The sequence below is a fragment of the Lutra lutra genome, chromosome 15, assembly GCF_902655055.1.
Source record: "Lutra lutra chromosome 15, mLutLut1.2, whole genome shotgun sequence".
NCBI classification, from domain to species: Eukaryota; Metazoa; Chordata; class Mammalia; order Carnivora; family Mustelidae; genus Lutra; species Lutra lutra.
This window is the reverse complement of record NC_062292.1, coordinates 48,633,159-48,656,246: the sequence shown is the minus strand read 5'-3', so window position 1 is coordinate 48,656,246 and position 23,088 is coordinate 48,633,159. Positions and strand designations below refer to the sequence as shown.

The window sequence follows — 23,088 nt, the reverse complement described above, 5'->3', positions numbered from 1 at the left end:
TTAATGACTGAGCCACTCAGGCGCCCCAAATACATAAAATCTTTATTTAAAAAAAAAAGAAGAATTAACATATCTTTAGATATTCTTTCAACTTGTTTTTTATTGCTTAAATTGTCAAGTAAAGCTCATACTTTTTTTTTTTTTTTTTAAACCTCAGAACAGGTTTATCTCCTGCCTAGGGTTGAAAGCTACTGTTAAAACAAAATTCAGGGGCACCTGGGTGGCTCAGTGGGTTAAGCCTCTGCCTTCGGCTCAGGTCATGATCTCAGGGTCCTGGGATCAAGCCCTACATTGGGCTCTCTGCTCAGCAGGGAGCCTGCTTCCCCCCTCTCTCTGCCTGCTGCTCTGCCTACTTGGGATCTCTGTCTGTCAAATAAATAAATAAAATCTTTAAAAAAAAAAAAACCACAATATTCAGCTGTGAGTAAATTTGAAACTAACTGGCTTTATTCAATGATTCATAAATTGGGCAGCATCTCATATAGCAAACAGAAAGGAGCTCTAAGATGCTGTACAAAATGGAAGACTTTAAAAGGCAGTGAGGAGGTAGGGCAGGAAGTCATAATGAAATGAAAGGAGTATTTCAGGCATTATCACCTGTCTTTGGGGAAGAAAAGGTCTATCAAGCAGATAACATCACTGGTTCTCACCAGGAAACTTCCAACCAGTGGGACACCTGAGTGGCTCAGTCAATTAAGCGGCTGCCTTCAGCTCAGGCCATGATCCCAGGGTCCTGGAATCAAGTCCTACATTGGGCTCCCTGCTCAGTGGGAATCCTGCTTTTCCCCCCTCTCCCTCTGCCTGCTGCTCCCTCTGCTTGTGCTCTCTGTCAAATAAATAAATAAATACCTTTAAATAAATAAATAAGTAGGAAATTCCCAACTAACCTACTAATATTATATTCCTGGGAAAGGCTAAAACTGCAATTAAGTTAGGTATTAAGTATTCTCAGTTTGGTGACAACGGCTTAGCACAAGTACTCCATTTTGGACCTTAGCACAAAACTCCATTTTGTTTTTGTTTTTTTAAACACTGCTAAGATCAATAAATTAAGAAATCTTTTCACTTGAAACGGCACTTATGGGAGGTCCTCTATACTGGGTCCAACCTGTGGACCTTAGCCACCTGGGAACCTTTATAAATTCTCCTTTATAAAGGACTTTATAAAGGGACTTTATAAATTCAAGTCCCACATCAGGCTCCCTGCTTAGCAGGAAGCTTGCTTCTCCCTCTCCCACTTCCCCTGCTTGTGTTCTGTCTCTTTCTGTCAAATAAATAAATAAATCTTTAAAAAAAAAAAAAAGATGTCATATTTTTAGTTTGACATCACTGTTCAATACCCCCATCTGAAAAGATAAAAAAAATTTATGTGCGCCCATGCATTGTTTTAGACTAAACAATGTCTCTCCTTTTTGTCTGTTTCCCAAATACACTGCAGCTATAATTAAAATCACATTAGTTTAAAACCATTACTGAAGGGACACCTGGGTGGCTCAGTCAATTGGGCATCTGATTCTTGGTTTCTGCTCAGGTCATGATCTCATGAGTTGTGGTATCCAGCCCCGAACTGGGCTCCATGCTCTTGGGGGAGTCTGCCCCTCCCACCTAAAATAAATAAATAAATCTTTAAAATATAATTACTATAATTTATTATAAGCCTTTTATCACTATAAAGTTTCTCATTCAACAAGTACAAAGTAGAAAAAACACATGATTTCATAGGAAGACGTAAGAAGGACTGTTTTCAAAACAACAGCCAATTTTCCAATGCTCTCATATCAACTGAATGTTCTACAGTTCAATTCCATTCTAACACAAACTACCTGGAGTTAGTATAGACCCCACAGGTTAAGGGCTAAATCCTACAAGACTACCTCTACTTCAACACCAGCCACAAATGGGATGTCCTAACTACCTGCATTTCTGCCTGGTCAACTACAAATTGGGGTGTTATCATGACCTTCCCTCAGGTTCAATCATTTGCAAGAAGAACTCCTTAAACTTGGAAAAATGCTATACTTATAATCACAGCTTTGTTATGAAGGATACAACTCAGAAACAGGCAAATGCAAGAGATGCAGGGGGCAAGGTTGAACAAGGTCATGTGCAGAACTTCCATACTCTCCTCAGGTGCACCACCCTCCAGGAAATCAATGTTCACCAACTCAGAAGCTTCCCCCAAACTTTGTCATTCAGGAGTTTTCATCAAAGTGTCATTGCTAAGCATGACTAATGAAATCATTTGCCCTTGGTGCTTGAACTCAATCACCAGTGCCTTCCCCTCCCCTGAAGGGTAAAGGGTAGAGGACGGTGGGGGGCAGAACTGGAAGTTCCTTAAGGATAGCCACTCCTTTCTTGAAACTAAGGGACATCAAGAATCACTTAATCACCATAAACACAGGTACAAGGGAAAAAAGACTTGCTATGAATAATAAGACTCCTCAATCCTTAAGGAAATTCCAAAGGTTTTAGGAGCCAGTGACAGAAAAACCAAGTATAGTGGTGCCTGGCTGGTTCAGTTCATGGAGGGTGCAGTTCTGGATCTGGGGGTTGTGAATTCAAGCTCCACACTGGGTGTAGAGATTACTTAAAAATTAAATCTTAAAAACAAAAACAACCTTAACAAATTTAAAAAAATTAAAACCCAAATATACATTTGTATTATACTACAAGGACCTATCTGGTCTTTTTATGGAAACAAAGGTAGTAGTAACAAATGGAGGTGTCCGATATTATTTGAAGTTCTTATACTCAGAAGGCATATAGTTTAGGTTCCTAATTCAAGAATGAAAGGAATAAAAAATACTTTGGTGGGTAGAATATCTCTCAAAATAGTAGGAATGGAAAGGATTATCTAAGGATTTCTTCAGAATTTTTAAGTGTCAAATTGAAATATACTTAAATGATCCAAGCCCAGTGAACAGGGGAAGGAAAACTAGATAGTATTATATATCTATATGGAAGAATTGGGAGCAGGATATTCCTGAACTAAGAATGTTCTATATGTATTTATGAAGGAAATGAAAGATATATCATAGATTAGGGGAAGTTCTGTTTAAAAATGTGGTAAGTTTACTGGCTCAATTCACTGAAGAAATAGCATCCAGTATATTCTAATGAAAATATTTATCTGACAAGTTTTTTATTTTTTACCAAGCACATTTCCTTTTTTTTTTTTTTTAAGACTTTTATTTATTTATTTGACAGAGGGAGAGAGATCACAAGCAGGAAAAGCAGCAGGCAGAGAGAGGAGGAAGCAGGCTTCCCGCTGAGTAGAGAGTCTGATGTGGGGATCGATCCTTGGGGCTTGATCCCAGGACCCTGAGATCATACCTGGGCCGAAGGCAGAGACTTAACCCACTGAGCCACCCAGGCACCCCTATTTTCTCCCTTCTATGTCGTTTCTATATCCATAAAATGTATGTCCTTAAGTCTTTGGGTCAATAGATTTGGAATAATAAGACCAGAACATATGTTTTCTTTTGAAGTGTGAGCAAATTACTTTTTTAAAGATCTCGGGTCTGTAAGGTCTGTAAGCCTTGCACTAGACAAATTTATGACTAACTCAGAGTGCCATCTGGTGTTGAACAAATAGCATTTTGCGATAGATGTTTCCTAACCTTTGCATTCCGAAATTTTGTCTCTTCGATCTCTATGGAGAGGTCAATGTTGCTTTGTCCAGTCTTATTTTCTTTTTGTCAAAGGAAGGCTAAAGTTGTGTTTTTATTCTTACTTTTCTTACAAATTCAAAGAGAGAGAATGAGTGGGGGAACTATGTTTTCAGCTTTACTGATGAATATAATCATATTTGAGTCTAAAAATTTACCTAATATTATGGAGTTTTAACTATTGATGCAGATGAATAAAAGATATGTCTTGCAAAATCTAACACAGACACATAGTAAGTAAATTCATGTTCATAATTTAGTAACATTATTTCGTTCAGACTATAGATTGAGAAATATAGATTGAGAAATTGAAAAAGAAAAAAAAGCTACAGTGGTAGTTGGGTCCCACCAAGTCTCTTTTTAGGATTGATACAAAAGTATTAGGGAACAATGCAACAGAGTGCATCTAATCAAATTCCCTTAAACCTAATCTAATTCCCCTTAATTTTAGAGGACTTTCCTGCTAAACTTATCTAAAATAATACTTTTACTCTGCTTAATTTTTCTCTGAGACATTTATCACTAACTGGCTTTGTACATGGGTATATATGCATTTATTGTCTCCTTTGTGCGAATGAAGGCAAGATAAGGCAGAAAATCTGCTTTGTTTAATGCTAAATTTATTTAAGAAACTGTTGTTTTGGGGGCTCCTGGCTGGCTCAGTCAGAAGAGCATGCAACTTTTGATCTCGGAGTCATGAGTTTGAGCCCCATGTTTGGTGTAGAGATTACTAAAAAAAAAAAAAAAGAAATTAAAAAAAAACCTGTTGAGTTTTCACTATAGTTGCAGGAATAAACAAAAATCTGTACATTTAAAACTTTGTATGATTTAAAATTTAAAATAGTAAAATTAATAAATGTCACAAAATACAGTATAAATAAATTTACATTGGAAATGTAATAATGTTTGGTCAGAACAGTAGGTTGATAGTTTTCAGAGAAGAAAATTATGATGATCTTATTACTCATACTGAATTAGCTAATTTAAAGTTTAATGGTTTCTACAACAATATGATATGGGAGAAAAGAGTCCAATCACTTAGGAGGACATCTAATCAAATTTAAATCAATCCATTCTAGCTCTTTTTTTAATATAATGAAGCAGCTTATCAGAGAGTTCTTCCCCGATAATACTATATGAAATAGTTAACACATCTTGCACTCCCTATAGTTCTTACTGCTTTATTTTCCTTCAGAGCATTTATCATTTCCTAACATGTTATATCTGTTTGTATTTATTATCTGTGTTCCCCCAAAGAAGGTAAGCTCCATGAAGGCAGGGGCCTCAACGATTTGGATTACACCAGATTCCCAGGTGTGCTAGAACAGGATCTAGCATGCTGTAGATATTCAATAAATAAATGATAAATGCATGAATTGTTTCATTATATTTGAATACAGAATATAAAATTTTAATTTAGTGGTCATTAAAACAAATTCATAGCAGTCTTTTGAAAAATAATATAATTTTAATGATAATAGTTCATATAGTATAGTTATCTCATTATAATTAATCTAATATTTCTACTGTTCCTAATTTACAAGTCATAGAAAAGAAAGTATTTGACTCTAGCATTTCAGAAAAGAAAATCCTCTTATTTTCTCCTCTAAACTAGATCCTCTGACAATTCCCATTTCAGAATGTGCAAAGTGTTTTAGAGCCATTAGTAGCTGTCTGATCTCCTCTTAAATTGCAAAAAATAATGTTAAGAACATACAGTTGCAGTATATACATATATCATAGGATCGTATTATACAACTTAAAATGAATACAATATTATTTGTCAATTATATCTCAAATACATATGCACACATTGCTTATTACTCTTCATCATTCTTACCATTTAGAATTGGAATAAAAATGTGATGCTTTAGAAAGAGATTATGATTTTGTTATGAACCTGAAGTTATACTCAAGTGAAAAGATGTTAAGCATATGTGAGATGGGCTCCAGAAGTAAGCAACTGCGTAATTCTCAAACTAAAATCTGCTAGTATGAATAAAATTTCAAGATTTAGTGATAATAGCAAAAACATTTCATTGTGATGTTTTCTTTTCTTTTTATAATTCTTATTATCACATATATTTGATATGTTTGTGCATATTTCCCTTCATATAAAGCAAATTAATTTTAGTATGGGCTCTTTATGTATTTCATTGCATTTCCTATGTTTCCCCCCAAACCATTTTTCTTTTGTTTGTTTTCCCAAATAATCTAATTTTTAAAAAGTAACCCAGGGGCACCTTGCTAGCTCAGTCAGAAGAGCACGCGACTCTTACTTTTGGGGTCATGAGTTTGAACCCACACAGGGTATAGAGATTACTAAAAAATAAATAATTTTGAAAGTAACCCAAAAAAATAGAATAGAATGAAAACAGTATTTTTTAAAAGATACAATTATAACTGAAAAACAGTCTGCACTCAGAAAATAATTTCCCCCTGTAAAAGAAAATGAAGACTATCCAAATGAGAACAAACAGAGGCTATTTATTAACAGTTTGCTATAGTAAGGGAGTCAGCACTTACCACTTTGGCGAAACTCAAAGGCAGACAAGGGAGTGGGAAGCTTTGTCATGGAAAAAAAAAAAAAAAGAGGTTTCAGGTGTGCTCTGATTAGAGGTTGTTTCCAGAGGGAAACTGGAGGCAGGCTAAATGGAAGCAAGACATGGGATTAGGGAGCATGTCTGGCTTTTCCTGGTTAATCTTAAGGCACAAGTGTGGGCAAAAATTGAGAAGCTGGCAGTCATAACCAAGTTCTGATTGTTTTGGCTGTTTGCTGCCGTTATAGTTTGACTTCCTGGATTTGGTGTTGCAGAGGTTGTGAGTCAGAATTCTATTGTCATATATAGCCTGGCCATTGTCCATTTGTATATTCAGTCTCTCATCACTAAATGATGGGAGTTAAACTCTTGTTTTTCTGCACTCAGTACATTTTATGTGCTCATGCCAGGCACTGCAATGAATAATATAGAAATGGTACTAGCATTCACAAAATCTAGGAGTACACATAAGAAGGCAAACTAGGTTGAATTTGAGTAATAGGGAAAGTATACCAAAAGGTAAACTTTCTAATTCAAGGTTTCTTTTTTTTTTTTTTTAAAGATTTTATTTATTTATTTGAGAGAGAGACAGTGAGAGAGAGCATGAGCGAGGAGAAGGTCAGAGGGAGAAGCAGACTCCCCATGGAACTGGGAGCCCGATGCGGGACTCGATCCCGGGTCTCCGGGATCATGACCTGAGCCGAAGGCAGTCATCCAACCAACTGAGCCACCCAGGCGTCCCCAAGGTTTCTTTTTTTAAAAAATATTTTATTTATTCATTTGACAGAGATCACAAGTGGCAGAGAGGCAGGCAGAGAGAGGAGGAAGCAGACTCCCTGCTGAGCAGAGAGCCCTATGCAGGGCTCAATCCCAGGACTCTGGGATCATGGACTGAGCTGAAGGCAGAAGCTTAACCCACTGAGCCACCCAGGTGCCCATAATTCAAGGTTTCAACAAGACTAAGAATTATCTAGACAAGGGGGAGGTGGAAGGGAAATGAAGAAGAGGAAGAGGCTCTAGGCAGTGGAGAAGACAAAAGATATCACATGCTTTCTATTAAAATACTTTTTATAGGGCGCCTGGGTGGCTCAGTGGGTTAAGCCGCTGCCTTCGGCTCAGGTCATGATCTCAGGGTCCTCAGATCGAGTCCCGCATCGGGCTCTCTGCTCAGCAGGGAGCCTGCTTCCCCCTCTCTCTCTCTCTCTCTCTGCCTGCCTCTCTGTCTACTTGTGATCTCTCTCTGTCAAATAAATAATAAAAAATCTTTAAAAAAAATACTTTTTATATAATCAGATTTGGAATTTAGCCATTGTTCTTTATTTTAATGTGCTGATTAAAAAAACAAGCATGAGTAGTTTTTCTGTTTGTGTATTTCAAACTCTGCACTGAAAGAGCAATCAAACCAACAAATCCAGTTTTGTCATGTGCCTTACTTTTTCCCCCTCCTTTCTTTGTTTGGCAAACACTAGTCATTAAATATTCTTGCTGGTGTGAAAGTTCTGACTGAATTGGGCTTTGCAGCTTCTTCCTGTTGGAAATCTGATACTTCATTCTTTTTAGAAACATTCATTCTTGTGTTGCACTAGTAACCAACCAGATAGAGATGAGACCATCATCTTCCCTCACCCTCACTTCCAACAGATCTCTGATATTTCTTGGAGTATCCTGAAACAATTATCAATAATTGTTTTGTGCTAGGAGACATACAATGTGTGCATTTTCATAGCTCAACTCAATTCTGGAAAAAAAATTGTGATGGTTAATTTTATGTGTCAACTTGAGCTAGGGCATGAGATGCCAGATATTTGCTAAAAAATTATTCTGGGTGTTTCTGTGAGGGTATTTCTGAATGAGAACAACATTTATATTGGTAGACCGAGTAAAGCACATTGCTCTCCATAATGTGGGTGGGCCTTGTCCAATCAGTTGAAGGCCTGAATAGAGCAAAAAACTGACTATCCCCAAAGGAAGATAATTTTCCTGCCTGATGGCTTTTTTACTGGAAAACTGGATCTTCCTGCATGACAGCATTTGAGCTGGGACATCAGCAGTATATATCTTGGACTTGTCAGCCTCCATAATCCCATGAGCTGATTCTTATAAGAAAACACACATATATTGTTTCTCTGGAAAACCCTGAACTATTACAATATCCAACTGTTTTAGCAAAGATAAGAATATTGTTCAACTCTTTATTAGTTGTTTGTTCAAAATTACTTATGTGTTTATGGTTCCCCAAAACCAAAAGTTTAAATTCAATGAGCCTCATATTCCTTTTCTCTATAAAATTCCTGAACCTTGCCAATCACTAACTATATAAATCAATGAATCAAATTAGAATCTGTTCTGCAGGGAATTTTTATAGCACTCAGTCATTTCATTTTAAATATTTTATTTATTTTTTTTAAAGATTTTATTTATTTATTTGACAGATAGAGGTCATAAGTAGGCAGAGAGGCAGGCAGAGAGAAAGAAGGAAGCAGGCTTCCTGCTAAGCAAAGAGCCCCTTGCAGGGCTCAATCCCAGGACCCTGGGATCAGGACCTGAGCCGAAGGCAGAGGCTTTAACCCACTGAGCCACCCAGACACCCCTCATTTTAAATATTTTAAAAGATTTATGTATTTAAAGAGAGAGGGAGCATGAACGGGAGGGGCAGAAAGAGAAGAAGAGAGAATCTGAAGCAGACACCACACTGAGCACAGAGCCCAATGCAAGGGTCAATCCCATGATCTTGAGATCTTGACCTGAGCCAAAACCAAAGAGTCACATGCTTAACTAACTAACTGTACCACCCAGGCACCCAGTCCTTTCATTTTAAAAGATAAGAACAGTGTGGCTTAGAGAAGTTGTCTGACCTACTAATGATCACACACTATCTGGAGGCAGCGAGCAGACTAAAACATCCATGTTCTAATTTCAAGAGCCAGTGCTTCAACAGTATTCTTGAAACTCCTTTGTTTTCCTTTGAAATATATCTTTTTTCATTTCTGGGAATCCTCACAAGAGAATACAGGTAGATTTATGGAAGGAAAAAGTTTTCTAAAAAAAGAAGCAGCGTCAGAACGCCTGCTTGGCTCTGTTGGTTGAGCTTCTGACTCTTGGTTTTGGCTCCGGCCATGATCTACCTGATTGCAGGATAAGGCCCTTGAGCTTCGAGCTCAGTGGGGAGTCTGCTTCAGATTCTCTCTCCCGGGGCACCTGGGTGGCTCGGTGGGTTAAGCCTCTGCCTTCGGCTCAGGTCATGATCCCGGGGTCCTGGGATCGAGCCCCACATCGGGCTCTCTGCTCAGCAGGGAGCCTGCTTCCCTTCCTTTCTCTCTGCCTGCCTCTTGGCCTACTTGTGATCTCTCTCTGTCAAATAAATAAATAAAAATCTTTAAAAAAAGATTCTCTTTCCTTCTCCCTTCCTCTCTGCCCCACCTGCTCCATTCTCTCTGAAATGACTAAACAATACCTTTAAAACAAACAAAAAAAAGGGTAAAGTCAGTATCAAGAGAGGACATATGTGAGCGAATAGGAACTCATACAGATTCTTAGATTTACAAGAAGGATATTGTTAACTTTCAAGGGATCAAATTCTCATGAATGGTCATGGAAGTAGTAGAATTCAGATCAGAGGAGCCTGACAAAGGGATTGATTGTGAAGGTGTGGATGTAGCAGGCCCAACTAACTAAGGAGAAAGAAAAGAAAAATGAAAAAAGGTAAAGGAGAAAGTCCCAAGATCACTAAGAATTTCACAGTGCTGTATGTCTGACTTAGGATGAAGGCAACTGGAGCCTAAAAAAGACATCCTTTTCTTCCTTTCTCTCCATTAAAGAACAATGAGGTCAATAGGCCTAACACTCTGCCAGGTCCCAAGGAGATTATCAAAAAGCACTTTGGAAGAGGAGGAAAGAACTCATTTTTATTGACTTGTCAGATACTGCATTTGAATGATTCACATATAAAAACTCATTTAGCAAACAATAGCTTCCTTGGGAATACTCTAGATATTTTTTTATTGAACTTCCTTAGCATCCATATGAAGCAGGTATGTTCTTATCTCCATTTTACATATAAAGAATCTAGAACACCAAAAGATTAAGTAGCTTGCCTAAAGTTATACAGTTGATAGATGGGGCTTTTAATCCAAGCAAGTCTGATTCCAGAGCCCAGGTTCTCAATATATTGCCTTTGCCACAAAATATTTCTATCTCTAATTAGTGATGAAATGGAAAGGCAAAAAAAAAAAAAAAAAAAAACAAAAAACCTAAAAAAGAAAAAATTAAAAATAATAAAGAGCAAATGACACAAACAAGGCTACACTTACTAGTTGGTGACATTGGAATTAGATTTGTGGTCAAATTCCAACATCACCAACTTTTCATTGTGCTATGAGGGTTAAACACAAAACAAAGACCTGTTTAACTCTTTGCTGTAAAGCGTGTATTTTTTTTAAAGATTTCATTTATTTATTTCGGGGGGGGGGAGCAAACACGAGTGGGGGGATGGGGAAAGGAAGAAGCAGACTCCCCACCAAGCAGAGAGCCCGACTCCAGGCTAGATCCCATGATGCCAGGATCATGACCCAAGCCAAAGGCAGATGTTCAACTGACCAAGCAACCCAGACACCCTGTAAAGTGCATATCTAGTAGGGCATTTGAAAGAGGCAATCAGGACAATAGTGGTGAGAGAAGTCAGTATGGCCTTCTACCTATTCACAAAGAGAAAAGCTCTCTCTCTCTCTCTCTTTTTTTTTTTTGAAGATTACTTATTTATTTGGGAAAGGGTGCACAAGCAGGGGGAGGAGCAGAAGGAGAGGGGAGCAGACTCTGTGCTGACCTGGGAGCCCAATGTGGGCCTTGATGCCGGGACCCTGAGTTCATGACCTGAGCCAAAGGCAGACACTTAACCGACTGAGTGCCCCAGGTGCCTCGAGAAAAGATGTCCTTGATATCCAAGATCTGGATTGGCACCAACAGCTGGGCCCATATGTTCTATCAAATATAAATAGTTTGACAGAACATCAACATCAAATGCATCTGACTGGGATGAGTTACGACAAAACAAGACCACTCAGTCATCATGTTGAACACATATGCCAAATAACCACTACGAATGACTGCTGCTCCTTTGCCAATTATAGCTTTAACTTCACTTTGTTTTCCCACCTACTAGATAAGACAAACTATATTCTGGCCAAACTGGGCCTTGGCTGTTCTTGTACAGACTTTCAGCTAAGAATGGTTTTAACATTAAAAAAAATTTTTTTTAAGGAAAACGAAGAAGAATATGTGAGAGAGACCAGATGTAGCCCGCAAAGCCTAAAATGTTTTCCATCTGGTCATTTACAGAAAAAGTTTGTCAACCTCTATTCTAAAGAAAATTGGGATACCCAATGATAAAATTACCTTTGCTTTCTGATAGGGTCCAATAGAAAGCAAATGCTTTCTTGAATGCTCCCCAAAATTACCTAACATGACACCAAAATCCTACACTAAGTCCTATTTAGTACCCTGTGACAGACAGAGATACTTCCAGATACAAATAAGGTAGGGTCTTTCTTTTTTTTTTTTTATTTTAAAAGATTTTATTTATTTATCTAACAGAGAGAGAGAGAGAGAGAGATCACAAGTAGGCAGAGAGAGGTGGAGGAAGCAGGCTCCCCACCGAGCAGAAAGCCCAACTCGGAGCTCAATCCCAGGACCCTATCATTACCCAAGCCGAAGGCAGAGGCTTAATCCACTGAGCCACCCAGGCACGCTTTAGGTATGGTCTTTCTTATAGCAAACAGTAAGTCCAACTTTGTTTGACTAATAAATGTATCAAGAACAATAGTCAGCAAACCCAGAGTCAGCCAAATCCCATGTATCACCTGGTTTTTGTATGACAGTAAGAATAGTTTTTATAAATTAAAGGGTTGTTTCAAAACAAACAAATGAAGAAAAATATGTGACAGAGACCACATGTGGCCCACAGACCTTAATGTATTTACTCTTCAGTCCTTTACAGAAGAATTTGCCCAGTCTTGGTCAAGAACTGTGAAGAGTCATATTCTACTGTACTGGCAAACTGACAAGTTAATTTGGAACAGTTTCGTGGATGATGACAAACTTACACATGAAATTTCTGGATCAGAGATGAAGGGCTTTATTACTGGAAGCAGTAGCCAGAGTATCAGCGTATTTGCTCTGGTTTTCTGAGCCTCAATGCCCAAAGGGAGATGTGGAGGGCCAGATGATACCAGCATCTTCAATGAGTGGCTTTACAGGAGAAGAACCCAGGGCTGAGGGACCAGCACTTTTTGAGCAAGCAGCAAACATTATAGGATGATGCAATTACACCAGCTCCCCTCACCTGGGGACTGAGCAGTGGTCATGTTGCAGTTACGTTGGCATAGTTAGTTGCCTGTAGGACTTTCTACAGCAACTGCTCAGGATCAGGAGATGGGCAGGTAAAACTTACAGTCTGACATCCTTAGTAAAAACACTTAGGGATGCTCAGGACCCATATGGACTGCTTCTTCCCCACACTGGGCTCCAGAGGTCTCTGTTTGAAGGTCATGATGGAAGTGATGTTTCCACCAAGATTCAGCTGAGACCCTCACTGCCACAGACTGTAACCCTTGCCTCTCTAGTGTGGACATCTGAAATCTCTCGAATCTCCCTCTGGTGAAGGCCCTCATGCCTGGAGTGGGTGGGTAAATTTATGTTTAATTGAGCTCTGACATTTTATTGAAGTCCTTCACATTGGGTTTTCTTTTGTTTTTGTTTCATTTTGTTGCTTTCCTTGGGAATAAAGTCTCCTGGGATCTTTCTGTTATCTGACAGATTGCTATTGTTCCTTAGTGAAACTATTCTCCCTAGCCTTTTAACATTTTGTCCTGTGGCCCGTCTGCTTGTCTAGTTGTTCATTAGAGGACAAGTCAATAGGAAGAGGACAGGCAAAGATCTGTCTGTCCTTGAGCTGCCCCCAGGGGCACAGAAATTCAGGTCTTTAAATCAACTTTACTTTGAGTCTCCATTTTTAAAATTATATAAACACTTCTTCCTTAGTCTTGTCTTTGTGCCGTTTTTTTTTTTTTTTTTAAAGATTTTATTTATTTGTCAGAGAGAGAGGGAGAGAGAGCGAGCACAGGCAGACAGAATGGCAGGCAGAGGCAGAGGGAGAAGCAGGCTCCCTGCTGAGCAAGGAGCCCGATGTGGGACTCGATCCCAGGACGCTGGGATCATGACCTGAGCCGAAGGCAGCTGCTTAACCAACTGAGCCACCCAGGCGTCCCTTTGTGCCCTGTTTTAATGTCATCTGCTTGGAAGCAGGAGTTTTGTCCAACCTGTGTTTGGTGACAGTTAGCCTTTGGCCAACTTGTACAAGTACCATCTTTAGGGAACACTGCAGTTCTCATAGGGTCTTCTTAATTGAAAATTGCTGCTTCCATGCCAAAACACTGCTTCCTTAATGCATTCACACTGTCACATTAACTCATATGCTTTTCTCCCTAATTGGCATAATTGTACCAGAAACATTTGGAATTGTACTGGCCACTTTAGCTACTTTTGACAAGAACAAGATTGTTCATTTAGGAGGTGCTTTGGAACAGAAAAAAGAAGAAACCCTGATGAGGAAATTGTCTTGTGTATACACAAAAAAAGAACTTCTTTATTTCAGGTAGGAAACACCCCCTCCTTCGTATGCATACTTTGAAGCTTAATAAAGACTGTTTTTTTAAATTGTATGGCTAAATATAATTGTCAAGAAGCCAAATTATCCTTTAAGTTAACTATAATAGGGGCACCTGGGTGGCTCAGTGGGTTAAAGCCTCTGCCTTCGGCTCAGGTCATGGTCTCAGGGTCCTGGGATCGAGCCCCGTATCGTGCTCTCTGCTCGGTAGGGAGCCTGCTTCCTCCTCTCTCTCTGCCTGCCTCTCTGTTTACTTGTGATCTCTCTCTGTCAAATAAATAAATAAAATCTTTTTAAAAAATTAACTATAATAGAACTTGTGTGTATGTGTTAAAATATTCTTTCTTTTATTTATTTATTTATTTATTTATTTGACAGACAGAGATCACAAGTAGGCAGAGAGGCAGGCAGAGAGAGAGAGAGAGGAGGAAGCAGGCTCCCGGCAGAGCAGAGAGCCCGATGTGGGGCCCGATCCCAGAACCCTGGGATCATGACTTGAGCCGAAGGCAGAGGCTTTAACCCACTGAGCCACCCAGGTGCCCCTAAAATATTATTTCTATATCAAATTCTTCTTCTTTCTTTGCATGGAAAATATAAATTAGCATTTTACAGTAGTATTTCAATATTTGTCTGAAGCTGGTTCCTTAACATTTTGTTCTGTTTTTCTCTCTTGGCAAATGTAAAGATTAACTGATGGATCAAACAAAAACATTTAGTTACAATGTGCTCATTCTAGAAAGATCTAGCCCAGATAAAGTAAAAAAATCTAAAAGAAAAAACAATTGTCAAATTTTTACTGCTTATTTTGTGAACCCTGAAAAGCATATTTACTGAATAGCCCTTGTTACATAGTTACAAGACAAAATGACAAAGCTTTAGTTAGTTCCAAAATAAAGGAAGAGCTTTTGATATGATTCAGTTTTTTATATTTTAATTTCCTATATAAAAATTATGTCAATACAGTATTTTATTTATTACAGGACTAAGGTTACATTTTTTATGATTTAAACTTTCTAAATTTCCTATGTTGGTTTTGTAAGTTAAGTAATTTATCATTTTTCTGTAACATGACTAAAATTACATATATGTATGTGCTACACATATATGTAAATACATAAAATACATGAAAATATAAATCTATATAATATATATAACTAAATGAAATAATATATTTTCAAAGGTTAAATATTATGAAATTTTTATAATACTATAAATAATGATTTAATGTGTTAGCTAAAACTGTAAATTCCAGATCCTTAACTAATTTTAAGACTTTAAACAAATAGTTAACTAACTAATCTTTTGATGTCTGGGTGGCTCAGTCAGTTAAGCTGCCAGTCTTGATTTTGGCTCAGGTCATGATCTCAGGCTCCAGGGATGGAGCCCCACATCACATCGGGCTCCCTACTCAGCGGGGAGTCTAATTCAAGATACACGCTCCCTCTGTCCCTCCCCATTTGCACACACACACACACACACTCTCTTTCTCTCTAATAAATTAAATAAATCTTTAAAAAAGAGAGGTATTACTGCTTATCAAGATGTTAAATTTAATATGACGTATATATCTTGTTCTCAGTCAGGGTAGTGTACTTACATGGTGAAGATGGAAACTTCAAGGCCTCTTGAGGGCTGAACTTCATAACCTGCACAGCACTACTTCAGCCACAATCTGCTGGTCAGACCGTTTGGGAGAGAAGAGGTTCTGCCGGAACAAGCTGATGCATCTGAATGACCTTAAACCTCAAAGTCGTAGCAGGGATCCTTCCAAGGGGCCACATGCAAATGTTGCTGGTCACTGAATTTTGCCCACCATAGGTGCTAGTGTCTTAGGTTTCCTGTATTGTTACTACATGTCAGAGAGCAAATCCTCCTGAGACTGTGTGGAGTCAAAAAGCATATCCGCTGGAAATGCAAGCTAGAGACATGTTTGGAAGCTTCTCAAGGCCCTTTTCTTGAACCCTGCCAGGTGTGTGCTTCCCCCTTGGAGCCCAGATGATTGGCCAGACATCTACCCCAGAACTGGGGCCAGGGTCCTTTCTCTCTCCACTGGCTTCCACCAGCCCCTCTATGTTTCCAAACTTTGTTTTATAATTACAATCCATATGTCCTGGTGACATTGTCCTTTGGTATAAATACCTGCTTTCCAATACATCAAATGAGTATTAGACATTCTTAACAGGGAAACATACTCCGTTTTTGAAACTTTTCTTTTGCCATTTTTATTTAAGGGAAATATATATGTATATAGATGTATATATTATATATATATGTACATATGTATATGTATTATATATACGTATGCATATATGTAGGATATATATACACACATACTATAAATAATAATATACATATTTTAAGGCAATTGTTAACAACTTCAAATACTGGGGTATCTGGGTGGCTCAGTGGGTTAAGCCTCTGTCTTTGGCTTGGGTCAGGATCTCAGGGTCCTGGGATAGAGCACCACGTCGGGCTCTCTGCTCGGCAGGGAGCCTGCTTTCTCCTCTCTCTCTGCCTGCCTCTCTGCCTACTTGTGATCTCTCTCTCTCTCTGTGTCAAATAAATAAATAAAATCTTTAAAAAAAAAAAAACTTCAAATATTAAGGCACCTGGGTGGCTCAGTCGGTTAAGCGTCCAACTCTTGATTTCAGCTCAGGTCATGATTTCTGGGTCATGGGATCAAGTCCCCATCAGGCTCTGTCCCTTCTCCTCTGCTCCTCCCCGCACTGGATCTCTTTCTCTCTCTCTGAAATTAATAAAATCTTTAAAAAAAAAACCTTGAAATATGTTATTTATATATTTATATGTTCATTTGTGCCTAAATACACACATATATAAAAGCATACTTATACATTTTACATTGACAATAGTCATGCAAATAATGTACAAAAAAAGTAATATTAGAATATGGGTGTTTTTTTCTGTAAGAAGATTCAGTTCTTCTGTACCCAAATTAGTAGATGTTCCTTTTTGTCACCAAAACATTTGTTAATTCTCAATGCTTTATCACATGTTCTTAAACCATTTAGAAGAGACTCCTCTTTACTTTTGAAAAAACTCAGCTCCTAATACCATTGCTGTCTATTGGTATGTTTTTACAATGTTGCTTATAAATATTCCTTGTATTTAGATACTCAGAAAATTCTTGTTTGCTCTAATAACTATTCTTTTTTTTTTTTTTAAAGATTTTATTTATTTATTTGACAGACAGAGATCACAAGTAGGCAGAGAGGTAAAGGAAAGGAAGCAGGTTCCCTGCTGAGCAGTGAGCCCGATGCGGGGCTCAATCCCAGGACCCTGGGATCATGACCTGAGCGGAAGGCAGAGGCTTAACCCACTGAGCCACCCAGGCGCCCCGCTCTAATAACTATTCTTAATTTTTCTTTTTCTCAGTTGAGTCCCCAGATTCAGAATAATACCTAATCTCTCATCAGGTCTCCCAAAATGGCCATTAGGAAATAGAAAGAATTGCTCCTTTACCCTACACATGAAAGGGCAATAAATATAATTAGATTTTTCCAGAATTCTTCAAGTTTTAAAAAATTATTATGAGAAATTCTTCTTTTTTTTTTTTTAGATTTTATTTTATTTATTTGAGAGAGAGACAGTGAGAGAGAGCATGAGCGAGGAGAAGGTCAGAGAGAGAAGCGGACTCCCCGCGGAGCCGGGAGCCCGATGCGGGACTCGATCCCGGGACTCCAGGATCATGACCTGAGCCGAAGGCAGTCGTCCAACCAACTGAGCCACCCAGGCGTCCCGAGAAATTATTCTTTATAAAAGTTAGGGAAAGACTGATAATACAAAACAAGGTTCATCTTCTTAGGCTAATTATACATAAACAGAATGTATTAATAAAAATATTTTTGGGGATGCCTGGGTGGCTGAGTCATTAAGCATCTGCCTTTGGCTCTGGTCATGATCCCAGGGTCCTGGGATTGAGCCCTACATTGGGTTCCTTCCTCAGCAGGGAGATCCTGCTACTCCCTCTGCCTGGTGCTCCCCTGGTTGTACTTGCTCTCTCTCCGTTAAAAAAAAAATAAAAAATAAAAAAAATCCTTAAAGAAAAAGAAGTACTTTTCTATGACTGTATACTTTTCAAGTTAAAAGATTATCAAAGAAGATCAGGATCCTAGATCAAAAGTCCCTTTTATCTTTTTGTTCATGAGAAGTCTGAATAAGCACTAGATCACTGACTCTTTGGAAATTTATTACTTATTTCAGTCTTTCATTATATTCAGTAGGCAAAGTTAACCTGTCTTGGCGGAGAGCTATAATAAAACATTAGTAAAACACAGGAAAGCTTCAGTTAATTGCTCTAGGGTCTCCACTAAACCGAATTGTTCCCTAAGCCACTCAAGACTCCTTCTCATTGACAAAAATCACTCAGCACTTCTCAGGTAGTTGCCTAACCTCCTATAAAATACTCGTTTCCCTCACACCACACTATACATGACTACAACACTAAATCCAGTTACCCTCTTTCCTTTACCAAAAGAAGGAGAATCTAATCATTGCTTATGTCTGTTAGGAAACTATCCATAATACAACCCCTGAAACTCTCTTGGATGTGTCTGATTTAATTTTGTTTACCGATGGTTCCTGAATAAAAAGAATGATAAAAAACTTCTAATAAGGCTATGCTATCAAATACCCAAATTTACCCTTAAAATATCAGGCTCTTCCAGAATTAAATTACTTCAGATACCTAATTTCTCTTACCTAAATCTACCAGCTGACAAAAGGTAAGAGTATACACACACACACACATAAGTAAACATATGTATATATAGAGTTTTATATATTTCAAAAATTATAAGCTTAAATAATATGTGCCCTTCATCATCATAAAATCCTAATCTTCAAGCATGAATGATTTTATATATATATAAAATTTATATATATATAAAATCATGTATACATATATACATAGTTCTTCAAGCATGAATGTATATATATGTGTTTATATGTGTGGGGTGTGTGTGTGTGTGTTTGTGTGTATAATACATTTATCATCCCATGACCTTGAAATGCTTTGAAAACAGAATCCTTAACCTCTACGGTAGCCTCTCAAAATGAAAAAATTACAAATGTTTGGATGCTTTGCTATTATCTAAGGAAAAGATGATTTTAAAAGTGGATTATCATAATGCCTCATGATTAAACAATATAGCAGGGATAAACTGACAATGATGTGGAACTAACATTAGTGAGGATAATTGTAGAGATATTACTGAGCATGTTTTCAATGTGCATCTTATCAGCCTAAGACATAATCTAGCAAGACAGTAAATGTAGGAAATGGACAGAAGCCAAAGTCTTGATGTCCCTTTGAACACCGCCAAATGGATTTTACACAAATTCCTCTAGTAATGAGCTACGAACATGTTCAGGCTGTTTGTTTATTCTCAGGATTGGGCAGAAGTTTGTCCTTGTTGGGAAGCCATGGCTCCACATTCTTATCTTCCACACACTTTAGGAAAATGAAACAGAATTAATGGAATCCTAAATTTAAAATTAACAAACCTCTCAGAAAATTTTGAACTTTCTTGGCCTTAATTTTGACATTGGCCTTGGTGGCAATAAGATTTACTCTCTCTGAAACCTATAGATTATCTCCTCATGAGTTAACAATTAACCCCCACCCCTTGCACTTGAAACATTTACCTCTAATCCTAGATTCTATCCATTACAGACTAACATGAATAAATACTATTACTGACTTATTGTGCCTCCAAAATGATCATTAGAAAGTTCAAGGTGCATTTCCAAAAACCTATTCAAACATACCCTTCTTTATTTAAAACCTGGACATTAAGTCACCTGCTAAAGCTATCAGAGTATAACTATCCTTGGAATTGATGGAAAGGATCTAATCAGGCAGTTATTGTTAACAATGGACATAGCGGCAAAACTCTAAGGTAATGATCTTTTATCCACGGTTTTCAACTACAAAGATGTACCACTGGGGCACCTGAGTGGCTCAGTCTGTCAAGCCTCTGCTTTCAGCTCAGGTCATGATCCCTGGATCCTGGGGTGGAGTCCTGCACTGGGTTCCCTGCCCAGGAGGGAGCCTGCTTCTCCATCTCCTTTTGCCCCTCCTCCCCACTTATTCTCTCTCTCTCTCAAATAAATAAAATCTTAAAAAAGAATAAAAAGATGTACATACCACTTTCTCCTTATTGCTGGACATTTATCCTATCAGGATAATTCAAACTGAGAATTGCTAGGAACTCTTTGGAAACTGATGACTGAAGAAGTGGACAGCTTTCACCCAAGACAAAGAAACAAGACTAAATTTTCCAATTTTTTTCTAGTTAATTTCCTCCATTCAGCTCTAGTACTAATCTTGCCTTTTATTGTATTTTGGAAAGAACATCACTGAACTAATACTAGTAGGGTGACTGCATGGGATTTAAAAAAAACAAAATGATCTACATATTTAACTGTTACAAACAACAAATTACGAATGTCATAACTCCTTACATTGAGTTTACAAATCACTAACCTCAAACCCACAATTTATCCTAAAAGAGACTAACTGGTCATTGCTATAGACAGACTGTTTGTGGTCACTCCCTTTTTCTCCCACCATGTGAGCATGCAATATGAAGACTGAGGTCTATAAACCAGAAAGCAGTTTCTTAAAAGACAGTGAATCTGCTGGGAACCTGACCTTGGATTTCCTCACCTCCAGAACTATGAGAAAGAAATTTATGTTATTTATAAGTGCCCCCCGCCCCCCGCCAGTCTATGATATTCTCTTACAGCAGTCTGAATGGACTAAGACAGTCATTGTTTGTGTATGAAATAAAATTAAGTATCATTTAAAGGAACTATGGCTAACTCTCCTACCCATCAAATCTTGAGTTTGTTAAACTCATCTATCCATTTATTAATTTAACATCTTCCAGGAGCCAATAATGTGCAAAATAATGTGCTAGACACTAGGATATGATGACACAGGTCTACTGCCCTTCAGTTTTGCAGGAAGAGGCCTGCAAGTAAATAAGGACCGTCAAGTAATACTGGGTGCTCTGATATAAGCATGATTAGAGAGTGCGGGAGATTAGAGAGCAGTTAAGTTCTTTATACTATCTGTTTTTGCAGTGAGGTCCATGAAAGTACCACAGGGTATTTTCTCAATAGACAAAGTAGACAAAATTTCTCAAATTCATTTGCAAAATGGCTATAGATAGTATAGGACTCGAACCACACACTTATATCCCTCTGTAGTGCACATAATAAAAATGGATCCCTTTCAAAGAAGGTCAAGGTATTTGGTTATGTCAGTAAAGAAGATGCCTTCCCACCCTCTCTTTTCTGCTATAGTACAAGAAATAAAAAAATTATGGGCCTCACCAGATATTTGGTTTAAGGTATACAGGCCACAGTATATTGAATTTATTTCATTGTTTCCAGCATGGCAAGGACAGCCTTTAGCCTTCTGGGTGCCCAAAATCAATCAATCAATCAAATAATCCTAAAGTATTCTAATTTTGACAGCTTGGAGTTTGTGTTTTCTAACTTTTTCTTTTCTTTTTTTTTTTTTTAAGATTTTATTTATTTATTTGACAGAGAGAGAGAGATCACCCGTAGGCAGAGAGAGAGGCAGAGAGAGGGGGGGAAGCAGGCTCCCCGGTGAGGGGAGAGCACCATATGGGGCTCAATCCCAGAATCCCGATATCATGAGCCAGAGGCAGAGGCTTAACCCACTGAGCCACCCAGGCGCCCCATTTTTCTAACTTTTTCATTAGCATCTTTGAACAGAGCCATTTAAACATACCTCTTTGGGGCTGGCAGGGAGAAGGGGCCAGGTTGGAAAAAGTCATCATCTAAAGAACTGAAGTGCAAGATCCAACATTAACGGTACTTTGATGATTTGCTAGATATTTTCTTTCATCTTATTCTCATCCTAACTCCTGTTCTCCAACTCTCTAACCAATGAATGCTGTGAGAAGGTAAGTCTCTTAGCCAAGGTCAAACTACAGGTAACAAACATAGGTGCCCGACATTGATCTTTTCCCGACTAGGTCTTAAACACTATGCGAATACACTAAAAACAAAACAAAACAAAAAACCCCAAACTACCCCCCCCACCAACCCTCACCCTTCTAAAGGGGCTTCATTAGATCACTAAGACTTAGAGGCCATTTAGTGGGTCCCATTTAGTTGGTACGGTAATTCCAGCATTCTGCAACTCTTCTGCCAAGCTCCAATCCCTTCAAGGGCATGTGCCATAAGCCTTTGGCCGCAAAGAGGGTCGGCGATCACTCAGTGCAAGCTCGAGGGACGCAAACAGGCCGCTTCCTCGCAGGCGCGCGCGCACCTGTCTCTAGCCGCGTGCGCGCTGCGAGGGACGAAGTACATGTCCGTGCGCGTGCGCCCGGCAATATTCTCCATACGCGCGCCGTACGTGGGCGCCGTATCCCTGCGCTCGGAGTTTCGGGCCGCGATTCGGTCCCGAGCCGAGTGGAAGTCTGGGAGGGGCGTGTTCCTGGGCGGTCGCGGCTCCCCCTGGTGGCGGCCGCGTAGCGCTGGAGGCGCGCAGTCAGGCGTTCTCCGCGGGCAGCCGGCGGCGGGGCCTTGCCTTATAGCGCGGGGTCCTCGGCAGCCTGGGTGTCTACTGCCCCAGCTGCTGTCGTAGGCGAGGACGGCTGCTAGTGCGGCTGCTGTTGGTTCGCGGCGGCGGCGGCGGCGGCGGAGGAGGAGGAAGAGGGCGAGGCAACAGGGGAAGAAGGAGACAGGCGCGGCGGCGGCGGCTTCGCCCGGGGCCCGCGGCGGCGGTGAGGGGGGGGAAGATGGCGGACGTGCTCAGCGTCCTGCGACAGTACAACATCCAGAAGAAGGAGATTGTGGTGAAGGGAGACGAAGTGATCTTTGGCGAGTTCTCCTGGCCCAAGAATGTGAAAACCAACTATGTAGTTTGGGGGTAAGTCCGGCATGGCTGTGGCCTGGGGATGGCCGGGCAGAGTTGGGCGCCCCCAGGCGACCTCTTTCCTAACCCCTCCCCCCGATTCCCTTTGGGCATGGAGGAGAAAACGGGTCCCTGGGTAAAAGTTTTTCCTAGAAAAGAAGTTACACGTTCAGGTGAGGAGGGAATAGGAGGAGGTGCGTCTTGAGTAGTCCATTTTCTTTAAGTCTTTGGGACGCCAAAGGGAAAGGTACCAAGGGAGTTTCTGACTTCTCTAGTTCATTACTGCGGGTGCGTGTCGAGTGTTAG

At 39.3% G+C, this 23,088-nt stretch overlaps 1 protein-coding gene and 1 long non-coding RNA gene across 3 annotated transcripts in view; one reads left to right on the top strand and one right to left on the bottom strand.

The window, feature by feature from the left end:
• Window positions 1–5,264: 5,264 nt before the first annotated feature.
• On the bottom strand, window positions 5,265–22,423 carry LOC125085438 (uncharacterized). The gene is made up of 4 exons (XR_007122927.1): window positions 21,652–22,423; window positions 15,466–15,632; window positions 6,195–6,316; window positions 5,265–5,350 (listed from the first exon to the last, which is right to left on the bottom strand). It is a non-coding gene; the product is annotated as an uncharacterized LOC125085438 (long non-coding RNA).
• The window catches only part of CDC73 (cell division cycle 73), a 124,659-nt gene continuing 123,979 nt past the window's right edge, over window positions 22,409–23,088 (top strand). For both annotated transcript variants that reach the window (XM_047703722.1, XM_047703721.1), the window contains exon 1: window positions 22,409–22,797. In XM_047703722.1, the coding sequence (XP_047559678.1) occupies window positions 22,667–22,797 (131 nt within the window). In that variant the 5' untranslated portion in view covers window positions 22,409–22,666. The remainder of the gene's footprint in view (window positions 22,798–23,088) is intronic.